The 19,699-nt window shown below is 41.1% G+C and overlaps 1 protein-coding gene across 2 annotated transcripts; it reads left to right on the plus strand.

Moving 5' to 3' along the window:
- Positions 1 to 109: 109 nt before the first annotated feature.
- Positions 110 to 14,023, plus strand: MCM4 (minichromosome maintenance complex component 4). 2 transcript variants are annotated; one of them, XM_075084988.1, is made up of 17 exons: positions 110 to 128; positions 746 to 846; positions 962 to 1,120; positions 1,859 to 2,022; positions 2,112 to 2,210; positions 2,331 to 2,426; positions 2,512 to 2,607; positions 3,071 to 3,209; positions 3,657 to 3,877; positions 4,427 to 4,547; positions 6,338 to 6,597; positions 9,104 to 9,469; positions 9,811 to 9,938; positions 11,243 to 11,450; positions 11,996 to 12,224; positions 13,062 to 13,195; positions 13,563 to 14,023. In XM_075084988.1, exons 2-17 carry the CDS (start codon positions 777 to 779, stop codon positions 13,653 to 13,655), a joined length of 2,583 nt encoding a protein of 860 aa, XP_074941089.1. In that variant the 5' UTR covers positions 110 to 128; positions 746 to 776; the 3' UTR covers positions 13,656 to 14,023. The 2 variants fall into 2 exon arrangements, with proteins under 2 accessions (XP_074941089.1, XP_074941088.1); XM_075084987.1 differs by lacking the exon at positions 110 to 128 and adding an exon at positions 481 to 560.
- Positions 14,024 to 19,699: the final 5,676 nt, after the last annotated feature.

The raw sequence follows: 19,699 nt of genomic DNA on the forward strand, positions 1-19,699 counted from the left end.
CGGGTAGACCTCGGCCGGATCATTCCGACCAGAGAGGGGCAGCACAGCCGTCTACGGGCGATGGCAGGGAGGGTTTGGGGACATCTCTGTCTCTCGCTGCAGGATAGGCTCTACTACACGCACGTACGGTAACCTGCAAGCACTGTTTCTTCTCCCCCCCCACCGCGGAGAATGGGCTGCTCCGAGCTCCCCACGCCTCCCAGTCCAACCGCTGGACAAGTTTTGCCGCGAAATTCGGTCAGGTGCGGGCGGTTCCACTGCGGGTTGGGGGGGAGCAATGTTCCATCGGTGAGGATGGCCTCCGCCTTGTAGCACAAGAAGCACCCCGCAGCATGCTCCAGTCCTTGCCGCAGCAGCTTGAGCAGGGCGCGACCCTCCCCGCCGGGGCCCGCAGGGATCACTTCTCCCTCCTTCCCTTCTCCGTTTTCCACCCCCCCTTTCTGCATCCCTTGGGCGCTTCCGTTGCGATCGCGCTTACCCATTGGCCAGAAAGCCCGCGAGAGCGCGCACACCGGGGTCGCTTGGCGCGGAGTTTCCTGGGGCTGCTCGGGGTCGCTGAGGTGGGTGGCGGTGCCGGCTGTTTCCCCTAACCTCACCTTCCCCTTCTTTTCCTGGCGGCTCCGCGCTCGGCCTGTGCGGGGAGAGTGGAGGAAGCCCCTGGGTCTTCGCTCGGGGCTTGGCCGGTGGCGGGGCTCCCACAGCCCGCGTTATTCTTCTCCCCCCCCCCGCCCCGCCCCCTCCGCAGGTAGGACCGCCGCGGGAGCCGGAGCAGCGCCATGTCGTCGCCCGCCTCCACCCCCAGCCGCCGTCGCGGCAAGCGCGGCCGGGGCAGCAACCCCGCGACTCGTGAGTGCCTTGGCGGGAGGGCGGCCGGCGCCGGGCCCGCGGAGAGCGGGCGGGCGGGTGGGTGTTGGCTGGCGGCGATTTAAGCACCGTCTCCGGGTCCGCTTGTCTCTTGCAGCGCAAGATGCTCGGTCTCCTCCTTCGCAGAAGCGCAGGACAGAAGACGCCACCTCCACGGGAGACCTGCAGCCCCTGCCCACCTCCCCGCCCGCCGAGGCACAGAGCCCCGGCGCCCCCGATGCGCTCTTCTCCAGCCCCCCGCAGTTCCGCCACTCCGGTACGCGGGGGCTCGCGCCTGGGCCAGGCTCAGGCCTGGGTCGATGCACCCCGGGGGGCTGCCCCCGTTCTGGCGTAGCCAGCAGCCTGGAGGATGGATCTGGGTGAAAAATACGCCAGGAAAAAATTAGTTTTGTATCAAAATTCTCGAGTTTTGCGTGGTGAGCAGTGCAGGAACGTAGGCAGTGCTGGGGGTGCAGATCTGCTGTTGCGGCCTCAAATTATCTTGGGAATGTGTATCAGGGACTATACCTTATTATATGTTTTTACAAAGAATAAATTAATAAAATTATTAGCAGGGAAAGAACTAGATATTTTGCCATAAGAAGTCTTTCTTGCTTTTATGAACAGGATTGCTTTTAATTGCAGTAGCTGGCAATTGTCATATCACTTGTTTTATGGCCCCAAAAATACTGGAAAACATGTTTAATCTAAAATGCTGTGTTTTGCCTTTTTTTGCTTGCACATCAATGTAGTTTTAAAATGCAGTATCACTTTAAGGGTTTCTAGTGGAGCTTTACTAGAACTTTGGATTAACATCTCAGAAGAGATGTTAATGCAAGGAAAACTTGGAGGTAGGCTTGCAACATCTTTCTTGTTTCTCTGTTAAACTGGAACTTGTTGACACTATTCTTTTTATGACAGCAGAGTAAAAAGAATAAGACAAACGCAGAGGCTTAGTCTGCTCTAAACATAAATGTCTTGATAATCATAATAGAACATTTTTTTTTTTTTATAGCTATTCCTCTTGACTTTGATATCAGCTCACCTCTGACTTACGGCACACCCAGCTCCAGAGTAGAGGGTACTCCACGAAGTGGTGTACGAGGAACTCCGGTCAGGCAGAGGCCGGACCTCGGCTCTGTCCGTAAAGCCAGACAAGTCGATTTACACTCAGATGGGGTAGGTACATGTCCTGGATTTTGTGTGTGACAGCTGCTTTTCAGATAACTCTGTGCAAATTTGTGTATGCTTAACTTGTTTCCATGCAGCTGGCTGAGGATGTGGTAGCCACCGAGCAATCTCTTGGACAAAAGCTTGTTATCTGGGGAACAGATGTTAATGTAGCCTCATGCAAAGAAAAATTCCAGGTAGGTTAACAACTCATTTTTTATCTTTTTTTAAATGAAAAGCTGATACAAAGGAGGTGTTTTTCCTACTACATTCTGTTCATCTTTCCCTTCTGCCTTCCTGCTACCTCTGACATTCAGAGATTTCTTCAGCGCTTCATTGACCCGCTGGCTAAAGAGGATGAAGACATTGGCCTGGATCTTAACGAGCCACGCTATATGCAACGACTTGAAGAGGTACTTGTCACAGGGCGAAATGTAACTTCTCTTTTTTAGTCTCGCATACCGTTGAGCTAAAGATTTCTTTTCAAACATCTTGCAGATTAATATGGTTGGGGAACCATTCCTGAATGTAAATTGTGACCATCTAAGATCATTTGATGAAAATCTTTACAGGCAACTGATCTGCTATCCTCAGGTGAAGTACTGCCCTTGTTTTCTGGCTTTCAAGAGGCCCTTCTGTATTTCTGGTTTTTAATATGTTTGTTTAAATGCAGCATGTACTTTGTACCTGGTACAGTTGAGTCTAATTTCTGGCTTCTTTATTTTACTTAATATAAAATGTCTTGTTTAGTAGTACTTGAGCCTTGATGGTAGATGTTACAGTGGGTGCCGCATACATGCAGAGGTAGCTGGTAACAGCAATGTCCGGAGTCATTGACTTTTTTTTTTTTTTTGCGATACTCAAATGAATAAATGTCATCTGAGCAGTGAGCTTCCTGTTACGTAGGAAAATGCTCGGCTGGCTTAACTTTTAGTCATTCCTGGCTGATCACCAGCACATAAAATGCTTCATGCAAACATACTTCATTCTATGATTTTTTTTTTTTTTCCCCCTTCTTTAACTTCTAAGCTTACCTGTTTCTAACAATTTTACACAGGAAGTCATCCCAACATTTGACATGGCTGCCAATGAGATCTTTTTTGATCGTTACCCTGATTCAATCTTAGAACATCAAATTCAAGTAAGGCCATATAATGCACTGAAGACTAGGAATATGAGAAGTTTAAACCCTGAAGGTAAGCTTGTGATTACCATGTTAGAAAAAAATCTTAAGGATTTATATCAACTTATTGAATGTTAACATAGAATTACATGAAGACTGTATAAAACTGTACTTGTGGCTCATCCAGACCAATGTCTTTCATTTATTTAAGCCTGTTTGAGAAGCAAATGCTTCAGAGCCCAAGTGCAGAATAATCTATCTGGAAAGGAAATCTTTCCTGGCGTCAGCTACTCATCTTCATAGTTCTGCGAGTGCAAAGGATTCTTTCTTTTGTATAAATACTTCTGTAAATTGGAATATTTGTACTACACACTTACGCTTCTTTTTGCTTTGTCTTAGACAAAATACTAGTACCTAACCAGATGTCTACCTCCCACCTAAAAACTAACGTAACATGAAATTTGAAGGTTATTTTAAACTTTAAGAGTATGAAGTGATGACACAAGTCTCTATTTTCTAGATATCGATCAACTTATCACCATCAGTGGTATGGTCATCAGGACCTCCCAGTTAATTCCTGAGATGCAAGAAGCGTTCTTTAAATGCCAGGTTTGCGCTTTCACCACCAGAGTAGAAATTGATCGTGGCAGGATTGCTGAACCATCAGTATGCAAGAACTGTAACACAACACACAGCATGGCACTGATTCACAATCGATCCATGTTCTCTGACAAACAGATGGTATGTTGTGCTTCGGTAGTGGCTACAATGAAACAATTTCTAGTTTTTGCTCCCCTGCCCCCCTAGTATCATCAGTAGCGTTAATGTATGTATCTTGAGACTGAATGCTTTAGAAAAGGGAAACGTGTTATAGAACATGAAAATGGGTGAAACCACTTAGCAAAAGGATAAGTCCATACTTTGGAGAAGAAATGCATTAAAAGAATGAAATGAAGTAATGAAGTATCTACACATTTTGATGTTTCCATATGGAAGCCTGTTACATGTCCACTATGCCCACTTCCATCTGGGCTAGATGAGCCACGTCTGTAACAGCATTTTAGCCGTACCAGTAGCAACCAGCAGAATTCTAATTTCATTGTATCTTTTTTTATTAGTAATCAGTTCTGCTGTTTGGGTGGGGGTATCTTGTTCTTGAGCAATGTTCCCGATTCAAAATGATGCTGAAGACTGCTAATGCAAGATTCTGTTGTATGCACTGTGGAAAAGCTTTGCTTTTCTGAAACTAAAACATAAGGGTGGGTTTTGTTTTGTTTTGTTTTTTTCTAGATTAAACTGCAAGAGTCTCCTGAAGATATGCCAGCTGGACAGACCCCTCATACGGTTGCGCTGTTTGCTCATAATGACCTTGTTGATAAAGTTCAGCCAGGTGATAGAGTTAATGTCACAGGTAAAATTTGGTTTGAGTATTTGCATCCTCCTTTATCACTGATCTTCACCGTCTGTAAAGGGACCTGATGAGATGTACCTGCAAGTGTTGAGGGAGCTGGCCACTGTCTCTGCAAGGCCGCTCAGTTACCTCTGAAAAGTCTTGGTGACTGGCTAAGGTATTGGAAGAAAGTCAGTGTCATTCCTAGGGAAAGCAGGAGTCCTGGGGAACTACAGGCCGGTCAACCTCCTCTTGACCCCCATGAAGGTGATAAAGCAAGTAATCCTGGAAAACTTCTCTAACCACAAGAAGATGATTGGGCATAGTCAGTATGGATTTACAATGGATAACAACCCTCTACAATGACATGACTGGAGCAGTGGATGTTGTTTAGCTTGACTTTAGCAAGGCTTTCATCACTGTCTCCCATAACATCCTCATAGACAAACTGGTGGTGTATGGGTTAGATAAGTGGACGGTGAGATAGATTTAAAACTTGCAGAACTGCAGGGCTCAACGCTTTGTGATCAGTGGCACGAAGTCCAGCTGAAGGCTGGTCACCACAGGTGTACCCCAGGCATCAATACTGGGGATAAACACTGTTGGACATGTTCGCTAATGCCCTGGATGGTGGGACAGAGTGCAGCAAACTTGCAGACCAAAGCAAAACTGGAAGGAAGCAGTGCTTGATAGGCCAGATGATTGTGTTGCTGTTCAGCCAACAGCCTCCTGGGCTGCATCAGGAGGGGCTGCCAGCAGGTTGAGGGAGGTTGATCCTTCCCCTCTGTTGAGCACTGGTGAGGCCACACCTGGAGTAGTGTGTCCACTTCTGGGCTCTCCAGTACAAGGCAGACGTGAACACACTAGAGTGAATTCAGCAAAAGGCCACAATGGTACTGGATACTCTGTCATATATGGAAATGTTGAGAAGGATGGGACTGCTTAGCCTGGAGAAGAGAATGCTCAGGGGGATTTTACCAGTGTGTTTATAAATACCTGATCTGGGGGCTGGGGTGGTGTCAGGAAGATGGAACCACACACTTTTCAGTGGTGCCCAGTGACAAGACATGCGGCAGTGGGCACAAGCGGAAATACAGGAAATTCCTGTTAAATGTAAGAAAACTTTCAGTGTTTGAGTGGTGAAGCCCTGGCACAGGTTGCCCAGAGAGGCTGTGTGGAGTCTCCAACTTTACAGACATTAAAAACCTGACTGGACATGGCTTTCAGCAACCTGTTCTAGTTGACTCCAGTTTGATCCCATGGTTGGACTAGACAACATCCAGAGATCCCTTCTGATTCTGGTGATTCCGTCAGAATGTAGGTACGGAGGAAGCAGTATCTTGAACAGTGGCTGCTGTCAGGAGAGTGGTAACAAAGTCTTGTGATACTGCAACCACATTTTATAAACAGCTTTGCTGTAAAACAACTGCTGTACTGCTAGCTGTTAGAGATGCATTAGGAATATGTTACTAAACTTGGCATGTACAAAAAGGGGGAAATGCTGGCTTTAGAAATCAGAGCAGGACTTTCAAAAGCATCAAGCTTTAAGTTTTTTCAAAAATGCTTAAGCATTTTCCGTGTTGAGAACATTTGTTGTAGGAATGTTAGACATGTACATACCTGCAAAAATAGGGTTTAGATAACTTAAATGTGTTCCATTGACTTCTACATGACTTACTGGTGCTGAGAAATAACTGAGTAAAGTATTTAGGCTGTTTTGAAAAGCTTTTCAAGGGAAAGTGTAAATCTTTCGTGTTTTGGATTTATCATGTTTCTTCATAACTAATGTTGTGATTAAAAATTGTACTTAGGTATCTACAGGGCCGTCCCAATTCGAGTTAATCCAAGGGTCAGCAATGTAAAATCCGTCTATAAAACCCACATTGATGTCATACACTATCGCAAGACAGATGCAAAACGCCTGCATGGTGTTGATGAGGAAACAGAGCAAAAAATGTTTACAGAGGAACGTGTGGAAATTCTAAAAGAGCTTTCTAAAAAAGCAGACATATATGAGAGACTTTCTTCAGCACTGGCCCCAAGTATCTATGAGCATGAAGACATCAAAAAGGTGAATCAAATTATTTGTCTTATAAGAGATGTATTTATATGCAAGTACATTTGTGATTATTGTTTGCTATAAAAATGACTTGAGGCTTCAAAATTCAAAAAAACATATCTTCAGCAATCTTAAAACTCCATGGTCTTGCCAGGATGGAATTGATTGTAAGTGTATCATTCTTCTCACAGTGTTAAGGAGCGTTAATTAGGGGGAAGGTATTGAAAAGGCAGGAGGGCAGCAGAACTGGGAGAACTTAATTGCAGCGTGCATCTTGGACATTTCTTGAAAGTTCAGATTAGTGGTGATCAAAGAAAAATAAGTAGCCATAACATAAGTGATGAAAAGAGGTATCCACAAGAGAACAGTAGCTTTAAAATGGCGTGTGGTTGACCCTGGCTTATGGGATGTTAGAACAGTTACTTAAATGTGTCCGAGAAGGGACTGTTCCAGTAAAATGTTCAACCAAGGTACTTCTCATGGTTCAGCCTCAGCTGGCAACTGAACACCACGCAGCCGCTCGCTCACTCCCCCCACCCCTGTGGGATGGGGAAGAGAATAGGAAGAGCAAAAGAACTTGTGGGTTGAGATAAGCACAGTTTAATAATTACAATAAAATAATAATTATTATAGTAATTGTCATTATATTAACATTATTATAATAATAAAGTGGAAAACGAAGGGAAAGAAAAAAAAAAAGAAAAAAAACACAGAAACACAAACGATACAACTGCTGACCGACGCTGCCCCTCCCTGAGCTGCGATTGCTGCCTCCCTCCCCCAGCCAGCTCCTCCCAGTTAATACACTGGGCATGACATTATATGATACGGAATATCCCTTTGGTCAGTTTGAATCCGCTCTCTTAGCTGCGCCCCGTCCCCTCCGGGCTTCTTGTGCACCTGGCAGAGCATGGGAAGCTAGAAATGTCCTTGACTAGTACAAGCACTGCCCAGCAACAGCCCAAACATCTGTGTGTTATCTCAGCATGGAAAAAAAATGTTAAGTTCAACACACAGCACTATACCAGCTAGAGTGAAGAAAATTAACTCTATCCCAGCTAAAACCATGACAGTACTACAACTTTATCATTGCAAAAACTAGTCAGTAGGCGGTCTCAAAGTAACGTCAGACACCAAAAAACCCTCTTCAAGTATATCCCTTTGGTTTTTCTTTATAGATTTATACATTGTCATAGTTCACAGGTTTCTGAAATGGCCAGCTGAACTCAAAACCACACAATGATTCCTCCTGAAAAGGAAATAGAGTAATGACAACGCCATTTGTTGTTGCCTCCTTACCACACTAATAAGGCATATTGGGTGGAGTCAAGGAAAGCCAGGGACCCCTCGTTAAAGGAGATCTTCAGGGTCTGACCAGATCTGTTCACAACAATATATGAGATTTCTGTCTTCAATACTTCAAAGTGCTTGAAACCCACATGTGTTGGGGCACCAATACTCAGGGACCTCGAGGAAAATGAAATGAGGTAGTTTGTGCTCCTTGTAACTACTGAACAGGTTTTACTGACCTCTGCAAGTTGTTCTTGGTGAATGAGAACAGAACTGATACAAATAGCTCATTCCATGTCTCTGCAAGGTTTCTGTGGTGTAAGAAATTGTGTAGAGGCTTTACATAAAGTAGTGTACAGTTCTCCTCACTGTCTTCTTTGCTGTTTCCAGCTGTCATTGTCACTATCACTTTTTTAATTGATTACCTCGCATATATATGCTGCTAGAAAAGAAAAAAATTAAAAGAACACTGGAAAATGGTGAATTTTTCAACTAGGAAGTTTGAAAAGGAAAAAAAGTCCTCCCTGATAATTCTGGCTAACAATTAAACATATAAAATTACAAGTATATGTTTGCACTAATAATTCCACTACTTTCAAAATACTGGAAGTTAGTTTTATTTATTTACTAACACTGCAAGTGTATGCTTTTTGTTTTTTTAAACGAAGTATAAAGGTGGAAGCATTGGTAAATTTCAATGAAATAGAGGCCTTAAACACTTAATCTTTATGGGCACGTGAAGAACTTTTACTGAAGTAATGTTCTAACACAGTAAAGCAGTCTTCCCGAAAATGAAATAAATTACTAAATAAAACTTAGTCAAGGTTTGATTAGCCTTGACTAAAAAGCTGATAAAAGTGGCACTTTTTTAATTATATGAAAGAGGTGATAGTACTTTGCTCCTAGATTAAACACAGACTTAAGGAAAACAATCATCTGTTCTGGAAAATAATTGTCTATTCTGGCTTTCCTGTTGTCAGCAGAATTTGTTATCAAAATGTTGATTACATAAGTAGGACCTAGGAGTTTAACTATATGTTTGTAATTAACTGGAATTCAGGATATCTATAAACAATGAACCCTTTTACTAAAAAGTGTTTCAAGTGTTTTCTTCCATGTCTGAGTGGACTTCAGCAGTACTTCAGTTCACTAGATGTTTCAGTTCAACAGTTGGATTTGCTCTGTTAACTAGGTGATATTTTGATTTTTAAAGAGAATATTTTTGTAGGGTATTCTGCTTCAGCTTTTTGGAGGATCAAGAAAGGATTTTAGTCACACAGGAAGAGGCAATTTTCGCGCCGAGATCAACATTCTTCTCTGTGGTGATCCTGGTACTAGTAAATCCCAGCTGCTCCAGTATGTGTATAACCTGGTTCCTCGAGGCCAGTATACGTCTGGCAAAGGCTCAAGTGCAGTTGGTCTTACTGCATACGTGATGAAGGATCCAGAAACACGGCAACTGGTTCTTCAGACAGGTGCTCTAGTACTTAGTGACAATGGCATTTGCTGCATTGACGAGTTTGATAAAATGAATGAAAGCACAAGATCAGTACTACATGAAGTGATGGAACAACAGACTCTCTCCATCGCAAAGGTGAGTCTGTTGAATTCCAGGCTCTCTGCATTAAGCACGGTATCTGCTTGGCAACTGAAACTAAAAAGAACAACGACAAAGGATTAGACTTTTCTGTTGTTGTCAGTGGATCAATCCTAGATTATGTAACAACCCACTTGCAAAAGAATATAGCTTTCAGAGCAAACTGTAGAATTTCGAGATGTTTTTGTTCTCTTGCTTTGCTCTAAAAGGTTTTTGCAATGCAGTTTTTTTACTGGAGAACCCACTTAGTAACACCGGTGGTCTCATGAAGTTGGGGGGGGCAGTTTTGGCGGCACATAGTTGCAGCTGGTTTCAGAAATGTTTTTTCATTTTGACAGGCTGGAATTATTTGCCAACTGAATGCTCGTACATCTATCCTAGCAGCAGCTAACCCTATAGAATCACAGTGGAATCCGAAAAAGACTACTATTGAGAATATCCAGCTTCCTCATACGCTGTTGTCAAGGTACTCCCGTTTGCATGTCACAGTTTCACAAGAGGAAGTATAATACCTCATGCAAATGATTAAATATAGTATAACAGAACAACTGTATTCTTTGTAGTGTAGTGGAAAACTTTTCTGGCATTTATTTTAAATGCTGTTCTCTCAACTTCTATGTGATCAGAGAACTGCCTTTTAGTATATACATATTGACCTTGAACAGAAGATGAGATCTGTAGGATCTTTTTATTTACTTTTATATTGGTTTGGTTTTTTTTTCTGATGTTTCATGATCATGTCCTAGGCAAGAGTTATTCTGAAACTTACAGCACTGATAACTTTAGTGAAAACTCAGGATCTTTTTCTTAGTTTCACTTCTGAAGTTTTGTAGAGCTGATGATTAGGAAACTTGAGCAGAGGTCATAGAATCTGAAGATCTACCAGTCTTCAGTCAGGGAGGTGGCAGTGCTAGCCTTTTGGGTGACAGCTGTTAGAGCACCATTTAGTGTCTGCTGATTTAAAATCAAACTGTCTATGTGCTGCAGGTCCATCTTGTGAAGAATTCCCACACTAGCTGGAATTTGAAGTACACTGGTATATTGAATATTCTGAGGATACCTACAGCTTAGATTTCAATTAGTAGCTCCTTAATTTAGCCATTAAGTGACAAATGGTACTTTAGTACGGGTATACTGAATGAAACTAGGCTTGAGCAGAACCTCAGTTTTATCGCTTATGGGATTTAAGCTTATGAAAATGCACAATAGGCTGGCTAAAAATGTCTGTCTAGAGTTCAGCATAGTTGAATATATTTGTAAAATTATAAGCAATTTTTCTCAGGATTAAACTGTAAATGCTTTATTTATACAGATATTTATTTACTTAGTGTTTTATATGCATAAAATAACTATGTAGGTATGTGCTGTTGCCTTTCAGGGCAGTTTCTTTAGCAGCAAGCTTGTTCTGTGTATTCTGTATGTGTATGGAGTTGTCTGTGTGGTTTCTGGTTGGTGTTTTGTTTGTTTGTTTGGGTGGGTTTTTTTAAGAAAACAAAAGCTGTCAGCCTTGAACATGGGATCTGAGATTCTGCAAAATTATGTCACTTTCAAAGTTTCAAGTTCATAGGATGAAAGCAAATCCACTGTGCTGTTCTGTACTTTCAGAATTCCAGAAAAACTATAATTTCAGTTTAATAGAGCAATTCTTACTTAGAGTAGGAAGTAATAGTCAAATAGCTCCTACCTCTACTTGTTAGGTCAAAAACCCTAAAACAAACTATAAATGGCAAGAAAGTATACACACTAATACTGGATTCTTATCCTGTTCAGATTTGACTTGATCTTTTTAATGTTGGATCCACGTGATGAAGCTTATGACAGACGTCTTGCTCGCCATTTAGTTTCGCTGTACTACCAAAGTGAAGAAAAGATGGAGGAGGAATACATGGACATGGCAGTACTGAGGGATTATATCGCATATGCTCGTAGTTACATAAATCCTAGGTTAAGTGAAGAAGCAAGCCAAGCCCTTATTGAGGTAAAGACATTGCTGTTGATGTTCTGAGTCCTTACTGATTTGACAGAAATGGCAAAATCCCCCTGTATGTATGCTTCCTATTTATATATAGTTTTTGTGTAAGACTTCTCAAACATCTCTAAATATCACCAGCATTATACAAAGGAAAGAGGGCTCAGTATAAAAATCATTCAGTGCTCTCTGATTGGTACTTTTCAGAGGTGTTTGTTTTGGTTTTATCATATTAATAAAAGCATAGAATTCTACTAAAATGAAATGTGCCAGTAAAGACACAAGCACTATTAGGACTAGTCTTACATAAGTTTTAAAAAGTGATTCAAAACTTGACTCATTATCATGGCTTAATTGCTTTATAAGGGAAGTGTCTATATGTGATGTGGTTATCCTTCACTGCAGAAGAATCGTGAAGGTATATGAGCAGAAATAGTGTTTGGAATAGCTTGCCACAATTGCTTGTATTCTGAAATAAGAGGTGGGGGATGAAGGGAACTCTGAAAATAATACAAATGACAGGATTTACTGAAATATTTAATGACTCTCTTCAGGCATACGTGGACATGAGGAAGATTGGTAGTGGCAGGGGAATGGTTTCTGCGTACCCTCGACAACTTGAGTCTCTGATCCGACTGGCAGAAGCACATGCTAAAGTACGCTTTTCTGCAAAAGTTGAAACAATTGATGTAGAAGAAGCAAAACGCCTCCATCGGGAAGCACTGAAACAGTCTGCTACTGATCCAAGGACTGGAATTGTGGACATATCCATTCTCACTACAGGTTTGTGTTTTCATAGTGATAAAGCTGGGATGCTATTGGGCTTTTGTATTAGGCTATTGGCTGGGGCTTGACCTGCTGGAGAGCAGCTCTGTTGAGGAGGACCTGGGAGTGCTGGTGGGTAGGAAGCTGACCCTGAGCCAGCACTGTGCCCTTGTGGCCAAGCAGGCCAATGGTAGCCTGGGATGCATTAAAAGGAGTGTGGCCAGCAGGTCAAGGGAGGTTATCCTCTCCCTCTACTCTGCCCTAGTAAGGCCACATCTGGACTTCTGTGTCCAGTTCTGGGCTCCCCCATTCAAGAAAGATGGCACTACTGGACAGAGTCCAGCAGAGAGTTACTAAGCTGATCAGGGGACCAGAGCACCCCCCTTATGAGGAAAGGCTGAGACCTGGGTTTGTTCAGCACAGAGAAAAGTGAGGGGGGATCTTTGTCAATACTTAGAAATTTATAGCTGAAGAGTGGGTGTCAAGAGGATGAGGCCAGGCTCTTTTCAGTGGTGCCCAATGACCAGACAAGAGACAACGGGCGCAAATTGGAACGCAGGAAGTTCCACCTCAATATGAGGAAAAACTTCTTTCCTGTGAGGGTGTGAGAGCAGTGGCACAGGCTGCCCAGGGAGGTTATGGAGTCTCCTTCCCTGGAGACAGTCAAAACCCACCTGGATGCATTTATGTGCCCCCTGCTCTAGGTGTCCCTGCTCAAGCAGGGGGGCTAGACTTGGTGATCTCCTGAGGTCCCTTCCAACCCCAACCATTTTGTATGATTCTGTGATTTTTAAATGTAACTTAGGAGGACAGGTTTAGTTTACTTCTAAAAGATGTTATCTTTCTTTTTATAAGGAATGAGCACAACAGCTCGTAAGCGGAAAGAGGAGTTGGCTCAAGCCTTAAGGAAGCTTATCCAGTCAAAGGGTAAAACACCAGCTTTGAAATACCAACAGCTTTTTGATGATCTCCGAGCACAGTCTGATGCAGTAAGTTTCCTGCTTTGTTTTTATGTTTTCCTTAATTGTAAAAGCATGGTGTTTTTCCAAATCAATGTTATCTTGTTCTCAAATCATATTATGGAGAGAAAGGGAGGCACTAACTTATTCAGCTGATGTGACCAGAAAGCCAATTCTACAAATGAATGAGCTGAATCTTTGCTGTATCTTAGTTTATTCTGGCTTCTGAAATAGCAAACTTGGCTTCAGGGTTCCAGACCAGCTTTTGAGTTGTGAAAAGAACATAACAAAGCTTAAAAAAACCTGTTGAGAAAATGGATAAGAAATAAGGCATTTTTACAGTCTTTAAAGTATTTCCCCCTGCCATCTTTACTTACTTTTTTTTTTTACTTTTAAGGCTGTCACTAAGGAAATGTTTGAAGAAGCGCTTCGTGCCTTGGCTGATGATGACTTCTTGACTGTGACTGGAAAGACTGTTAGACTGCTGTAAGTTAGCCTTTACTTGCAAGCCAGCTGTCACAGCTTTACTTCTCCTTACTATATTGCCAGTCTGCAAGATTTTCAAGATCTGGTATTATCATTTGCTATGATAAGTGTAGTGACAATTAAGTGGCGCTCCTCTCAGACAAGAGCTTACAAAGGACCTAAAAAATCCTTAGCTGAATAATGCCATTTACATTTTAACTAAATGTAACTACCAATGTGTTACATGCCACATATTTTTGAGGTTTTGTAGAACATGCTAGCAATGTTGCATGTATTTCTGAATTGTAAAAATTCATCTTAAATGACTTTTTAGTAAATGCAATTTGACTATTAATACTGCTGTAATCTGAAATAAAGTTATTGGACTTAAAAGGGCTCTTCAGCATTTATTTCACATGGAAGTGAGCATATCCTGTGCTGAGCACTTTTCAATATAGAATTCTGCAATTTTTAGGAAGCTCTCTGTGAGAGCATGAAGGAGCTCTGTGCTGCGCTTTTTTACTTGAGTGTACTTTTGGTGGTATTGTCAATGTAAAAAAAGGCAGGTTCTACCTCATACCAAGTTTTCAAATTTTATTACTGTACATTTAAGCATGACTGGATAAATTAAGTTACCCACCTCTGGTGTAATCTCATATAATCATCTGTCCTGAAAGAATAAGGTCCAGTAGTGCCTGACCGGAGAAGCTTCCCTCATGCTAGGCAGGGTAGATGCTCTCAGTCATTGCATGTCAATAGCTGCTATTGTTTTTACAGCTGAGCTAGCAGAAGAGTTCCCTAATTCACTTCAGTACAGACAGCACCAGGCTGATCTCAACTGCTCACTTAGCCCTTCTAAGCTGAAATAAATACTCCTGCTGTTTGTGTGGAAAACAGATTTCAGGTCCCTTTCTATTTAAGATTACTCTTAATTCACCATCTTCTAGTTTTTTGGGGTTTTGCTTTTTAAAATAAAATGCTTCTTAGAAATTTAGTGTGTGCAGAGTTACTTGCAGAATAATCCCACTAGGTGGCTCTTAAACCTGGATGTAATAGTTGATAGATATGATTTGTTTTCACTCTGTAGTGGATTTTTTTTTTTAATAAGCAAAGACTGCAAGTACCACTCTGTAATTAGGTTGATAGAGACGGGAAATACTGGTAAATAGTCTTTTAGTTTTTTTTTTTAAATCTGATTAAAAGATATTAACCATCCATATACTAATTTGAAATGTACACAAAGCAAGAGGAAGATGAAAGTAATTTACTTGGACTGAGAATGTCTTCCTTACTCTATCCAATAGTCTTATGGTATATCATAATTTATTGCTGTATTTACCCTATGCTGTTAACAGTTATAATTAAGCTAATTTTAAAAAACTCAAGTCATTTAAAGACTGGAATATACAACCAGGGAAAAGCACTTCTGCTAGAAATTTGATACTCTTAACATCAGAAATTACGTAGAAGAAAGGCATTGAAGTCTTCTATACATTAAAAAAGTTATAAGCCTACTGGCAGAAATTATTTGTAATAAGTCACTTTAAGGACCATAGTTGAAGTGATTTGCTGTCTTTTCTAACACTATGAAGAGAAGCTGGTGGTGAAGTGATATAGAATGGTACTCTTCTGTTTTCCGAGCACAGAATGAAATCGCTGGTTACTTGGGGTGGGTGGGGAACCAGTGTAAGATAGACCAAAAAATGTTTGCTACCACTGTTACTGGTTTCAAAGCTGGTATGCCATTTCTCTGCAAGCACAGATTTGATTGGAAAGTAACTCAATCCTAGTCACCCCTGGTTTTGTTAGGTGCTTCAGTATGAACAGATGTAAATTAAGTGAGAAACAGCTGTCAGGATTATCCCCTGCCCATCATAACTGAGATAACATACTCCTTTAAGACTATGTTCTAGTTGGCCTCAAACAACTTCAGTCTTATTTTTGGCAGTCACTTTGGAACTGCAGTTTTATCTTCCTAGAAGGCCCAGGACTTCCAGGATTATCTCAGGAAAAGAAGAAAGTACACTGAAAACTGCACGTCAAATAGCTGATCAGGGAAGAGATTCTATCCCACTTTTGCAGTGTGTTTATCTAATTTCATAATTAGAGCTGCTCTGTAACTCGCTGTTTGGAGACAGCAATATGGACTGAAGAAAGTAAGCATTTTGCATATTTTTTTTCTGACTTGGCAAGACCACATCTAGTCTTGCAAAAATACATGCATAGTTTACTTAAAGCATGGGATTCATCATCCGTGAGGTAAACTGACAGTCAATATAGAGGCTGTCGACCAATTCTCAGAAAAATATGAAAAAATATTTTTGAAGTCAAAACCTGAGCAGAAGACCTACAGATTATATAATTACCTGATTAACTGATTATATAATTTCTAGAACCCTAAAACATTCTCACTGCCCTATATTTTGACTGCAGAGAAAACATTAACTTGGTTGCTTCAGTGACCCCTGATCATGTCCCACCTCTCAACTGGATAGGGTAGGAATAGGTTTGGACTGCTTTTGCCTAAATTTGACCCCCTTTTCTAATGAAGCATAGAGTTTCCAGTTACCATATTTTGTGAGTGGAAATCTTATCAGTGAACCACTGTAATGCCTGCATATTTTGTTTTGAAAATCTTGCTACATCTAGATGCAGGTTAAATTGTTTCTTTTATAGACATGATTAAAAACCCCACGTATTGTTAATGTGGCTTTGTGGTCCAACTATCTCTTAACCATTATCATACAAATTGTTTTTTCTAGTATGAACCAGGCTTTTACTAGCACAACTTACCGACCAACTTGGATCAAATTTGCTATACATCTAGTTAAGAATCCTTTGTTAGTCTTAACCAAACATCAAATGCTTCACACGAAATACAAGCAAATTCATAAGGTTTCCTCTAGTAATTAAAAACTTCCCATGCCCTGAAGCAAGAGTGATACAGTCTTTCCTAACCTTTTTTATTGAAAACTACTAGGTACAATAATATGTAGACTCCTAAAAATACAATAACTACATGTAAGAAAGCTACTAAACCTTCTTATGTGGAAGATACTCTCTATTATATCTCTGATGACCTCTGAAAGAAATGTTAGGAAGTAGAGGAGCTTTTGACCCTTCCTTGGTTTTAAGTGGTTAACTTTATTACAGTCCTGGTGCAAGTTTTATTGTGACTCGTAAGCTGTTACCTGTCTAATCCTTAAAGATATGAAAAAGCTGAAAACATTAAGTCATCAACAGTTTTGAACACCTCTGACATCAAAAAGAAAAACTTACAAACTGGCTGTTCTTAGAATTTTGTTTTCTTGTCATAGTCTTCCATACTGCCCAATGCTGTAGTACTCAAGTGTCATTTCCTTCCCTGGTCCCCGAAAGAAGTAACCACAACAGGCCCCTCCAGAGTTTGTAATTTCTCACCCAGTGAAGAAATGGTTGGCACAAGCTTACTGAGTCAGGAGCCAGGGAAGATTTACTTCCTGGTTCTAGTTCTTAGTCAGGAGCACCTTCCCGTTGCCAATCTTTTCCAGTGGCACCAGATGCAGACTTGAACCAGGAGAGTGCAAACACCGTTCTGGAACATAACTGCACCCACAATTTAAAGCCAGAGACAGTTGAGCCTAAGTACCCAGGCACACAATGCTGCCTGAGCGAGCTCAGTTTCCACCCTCGAATACAGTAAGGCTAGTCTGGCTACCTGCATTGGTATTATGACCTTATCTCAGTTTTAGTCACATGGTATGTTACCTGTGCTTTTCAATACATGTACATTTGGTTGGGAAGATGAAGAAAGGGAGGCATCTCCATGATTCAGCAAGTTCTTAGCCCATCTTTCAGTATGCAAACAGCCATTAAGCTCTTAAGCTTGTACTTAGTAACAATGAAGCTCTAAGGACATTATACAGGCAGAATTTTTTTCACTAATTGGGCATTTCCTTGCAGTATCTTTCTAGGTAAACAGTCTTGGCAACATGTGCTTGGTTGACAGTTCCACTCACGTTCCATCACTCTATAACAGTTACATACCAGGATCACAGAGTTCCTGTCACTTTTAAAAAATACTTGACTCTCCGACCCTTATTAGAAGAGTCAATCTTGAAATTTACCTGATATATAAACACTTCAACTAAACTGAAATCAATATAAACAAATGAGTACAAAGTAAACATCATTATGGGCCTCATCCAACTTCCCAGCAATACAGTAGCTAGCTGTAGAAGTCCATCTAAATACTTCCTTATTGTTCTCAGCTTCCTCTCAACAACTGAAAAGAGCAGCCTGAGGCTGATCAGGAAGCTGAAGCAGGCTTAACACCATTTTAATTGCAAATTTGAGAATGATCCCAACAGGTAAGCTATTTCCCCTCGGATAAACCATAATGTTCCCAAGTATCTGGTATTGGTGATTTTTTAATGGCAAAATATAATGCTACATAGACCTTTCAGAGCTGTACAAAGCAGCACAACTGCTTTATATGGGCTATTTTATCTAAGTGCAACAAGCTGGTTAGAATCTTCACATAACCCTTTCGGCAGAACTTGGAAGATGGATGTTACTGAGAAATTTTCCAAACTCTGTACTTTGCCTTCACTTCATGAAGAGGGTGAAAAAATAATCAATCTATTCACTTATTTGAAGACATTTTGGAGTACTCAGTGGTCATACTAAAAGAAGGAAAAGTATTCTTTCTCTGGAAAGACTCATCATTAGATATTCCCAGGAGACAGATGTGTTAGTTATCTTTGTCCACACTCCTTACAACAGTTGATAAGAAATTACACATCAAAGATAATGATCAGGAATCATTTTTATGAGGCAGGTTCAGTAAAGGATGTTGGTGTGACAAGAACCCAGTGCCAACACAGTGTGCACTGAGAACAACCCTGCTGAAAATAAGCACATACACAGTATGTATAAGCACATCCCATGTTGTCATCAGAAGGATGGCATTTAGTACGACCATTCTAGGCATCTTCTATCTACTTATCACACTGAAAGTAGTTACTAAGCCTGGTACAAACTTTTTTTAGGTATGCCCAAGAGTTCAAAGGGAAGGTTAAGTTTTCAGCTTCTAAAGCATAAGGAGATACACCAAGAAGTGGAACAGTATCAGTGTTTTGCTAGTTCCATGCACATTTTCTTCCTCGGCTATGAACAGACAGAAGACGTGAGGACATCAGTAAGCCTTTTTTCCACACTGTAAAGAACTTAGTTAACATTGAAGAGACAGCAGGTTTAGCAGCACTGGTCACAAAGATCTAAAAAGCTGCACTTGCTGTGCAGCTGCTTCTAGAAGGGCTGGGGGGAAATGCACCACAAAGAAACACACAATATCTGGACACAGATCAGAAGAAACTAGTAAGATGTTAAGGGAAGTCAGTGCATCAATTAGATGGTCGAGGTTATCTCTGAACCTCTAACACAAGCGTGGCAGTCATCAGCCTCAAAAGCAGCTCTGTGAAAACAAGTAGGAGAGAAGGCTAAGGAGCTCAGTTATAACCTGCACACAGGCCATAGCCAAAAGACACAGCAGCTCTAGTGTGTTTTCTAGAATACAGACTTGGGGGGAAAGAGGTGACAACTTTTATCCTTAAACTTGAGTTGACCAATCCAGCTCGTACAACAGCTTCACAAAGATAGTAAATGAAAAGAAGGTCCTATATTTCTGGATGGGGACCAGAATGGGCAGCTGGGAAACAACAAGCATTCCTAAACTGCTATTTTCCACTGTCTGATCAAATTTGTCCTAGCTGGACAAGTGGAGAAAAGACACACTGATTCAGGTCTCTAACTGTCATTCATTCATCATTTTTCATAAAGCCTGGAAAAACATCATATTGCAGAATTATCTTTTGGAATTTGACTGAAACTGCCCAGGAAGAGTCAACAGCTACAACAGAGGATTGACATATGCAGTTATACAAGCCTGATTTGGGGAGGGAGAGGGAGGGAGGCAGGCAATCAGTTTCGCCCCAGTTAAAACAAAATTAACTTTTGACCAAAATAGTTTCATATTTTGTTTTGGTAGTTTCTACTTATAGCTATAACAATTCCTGTTTAAGAAAACAC

This window comes from Phalacrocorax aristotelis, chromosome 2, assembly GCF_949628215.1.
Source record: "Phalacrocorax aristotelis chromosome 2, bGulAri2.1, whole genome shotgun sequence".
Lineage (NCBI taxonomy): Eukaryota > Metazoa > Chordata > Aves > Suliformes > Phalacrocoracidae > Phalacrocorax > Phalacrocorax aristotelis.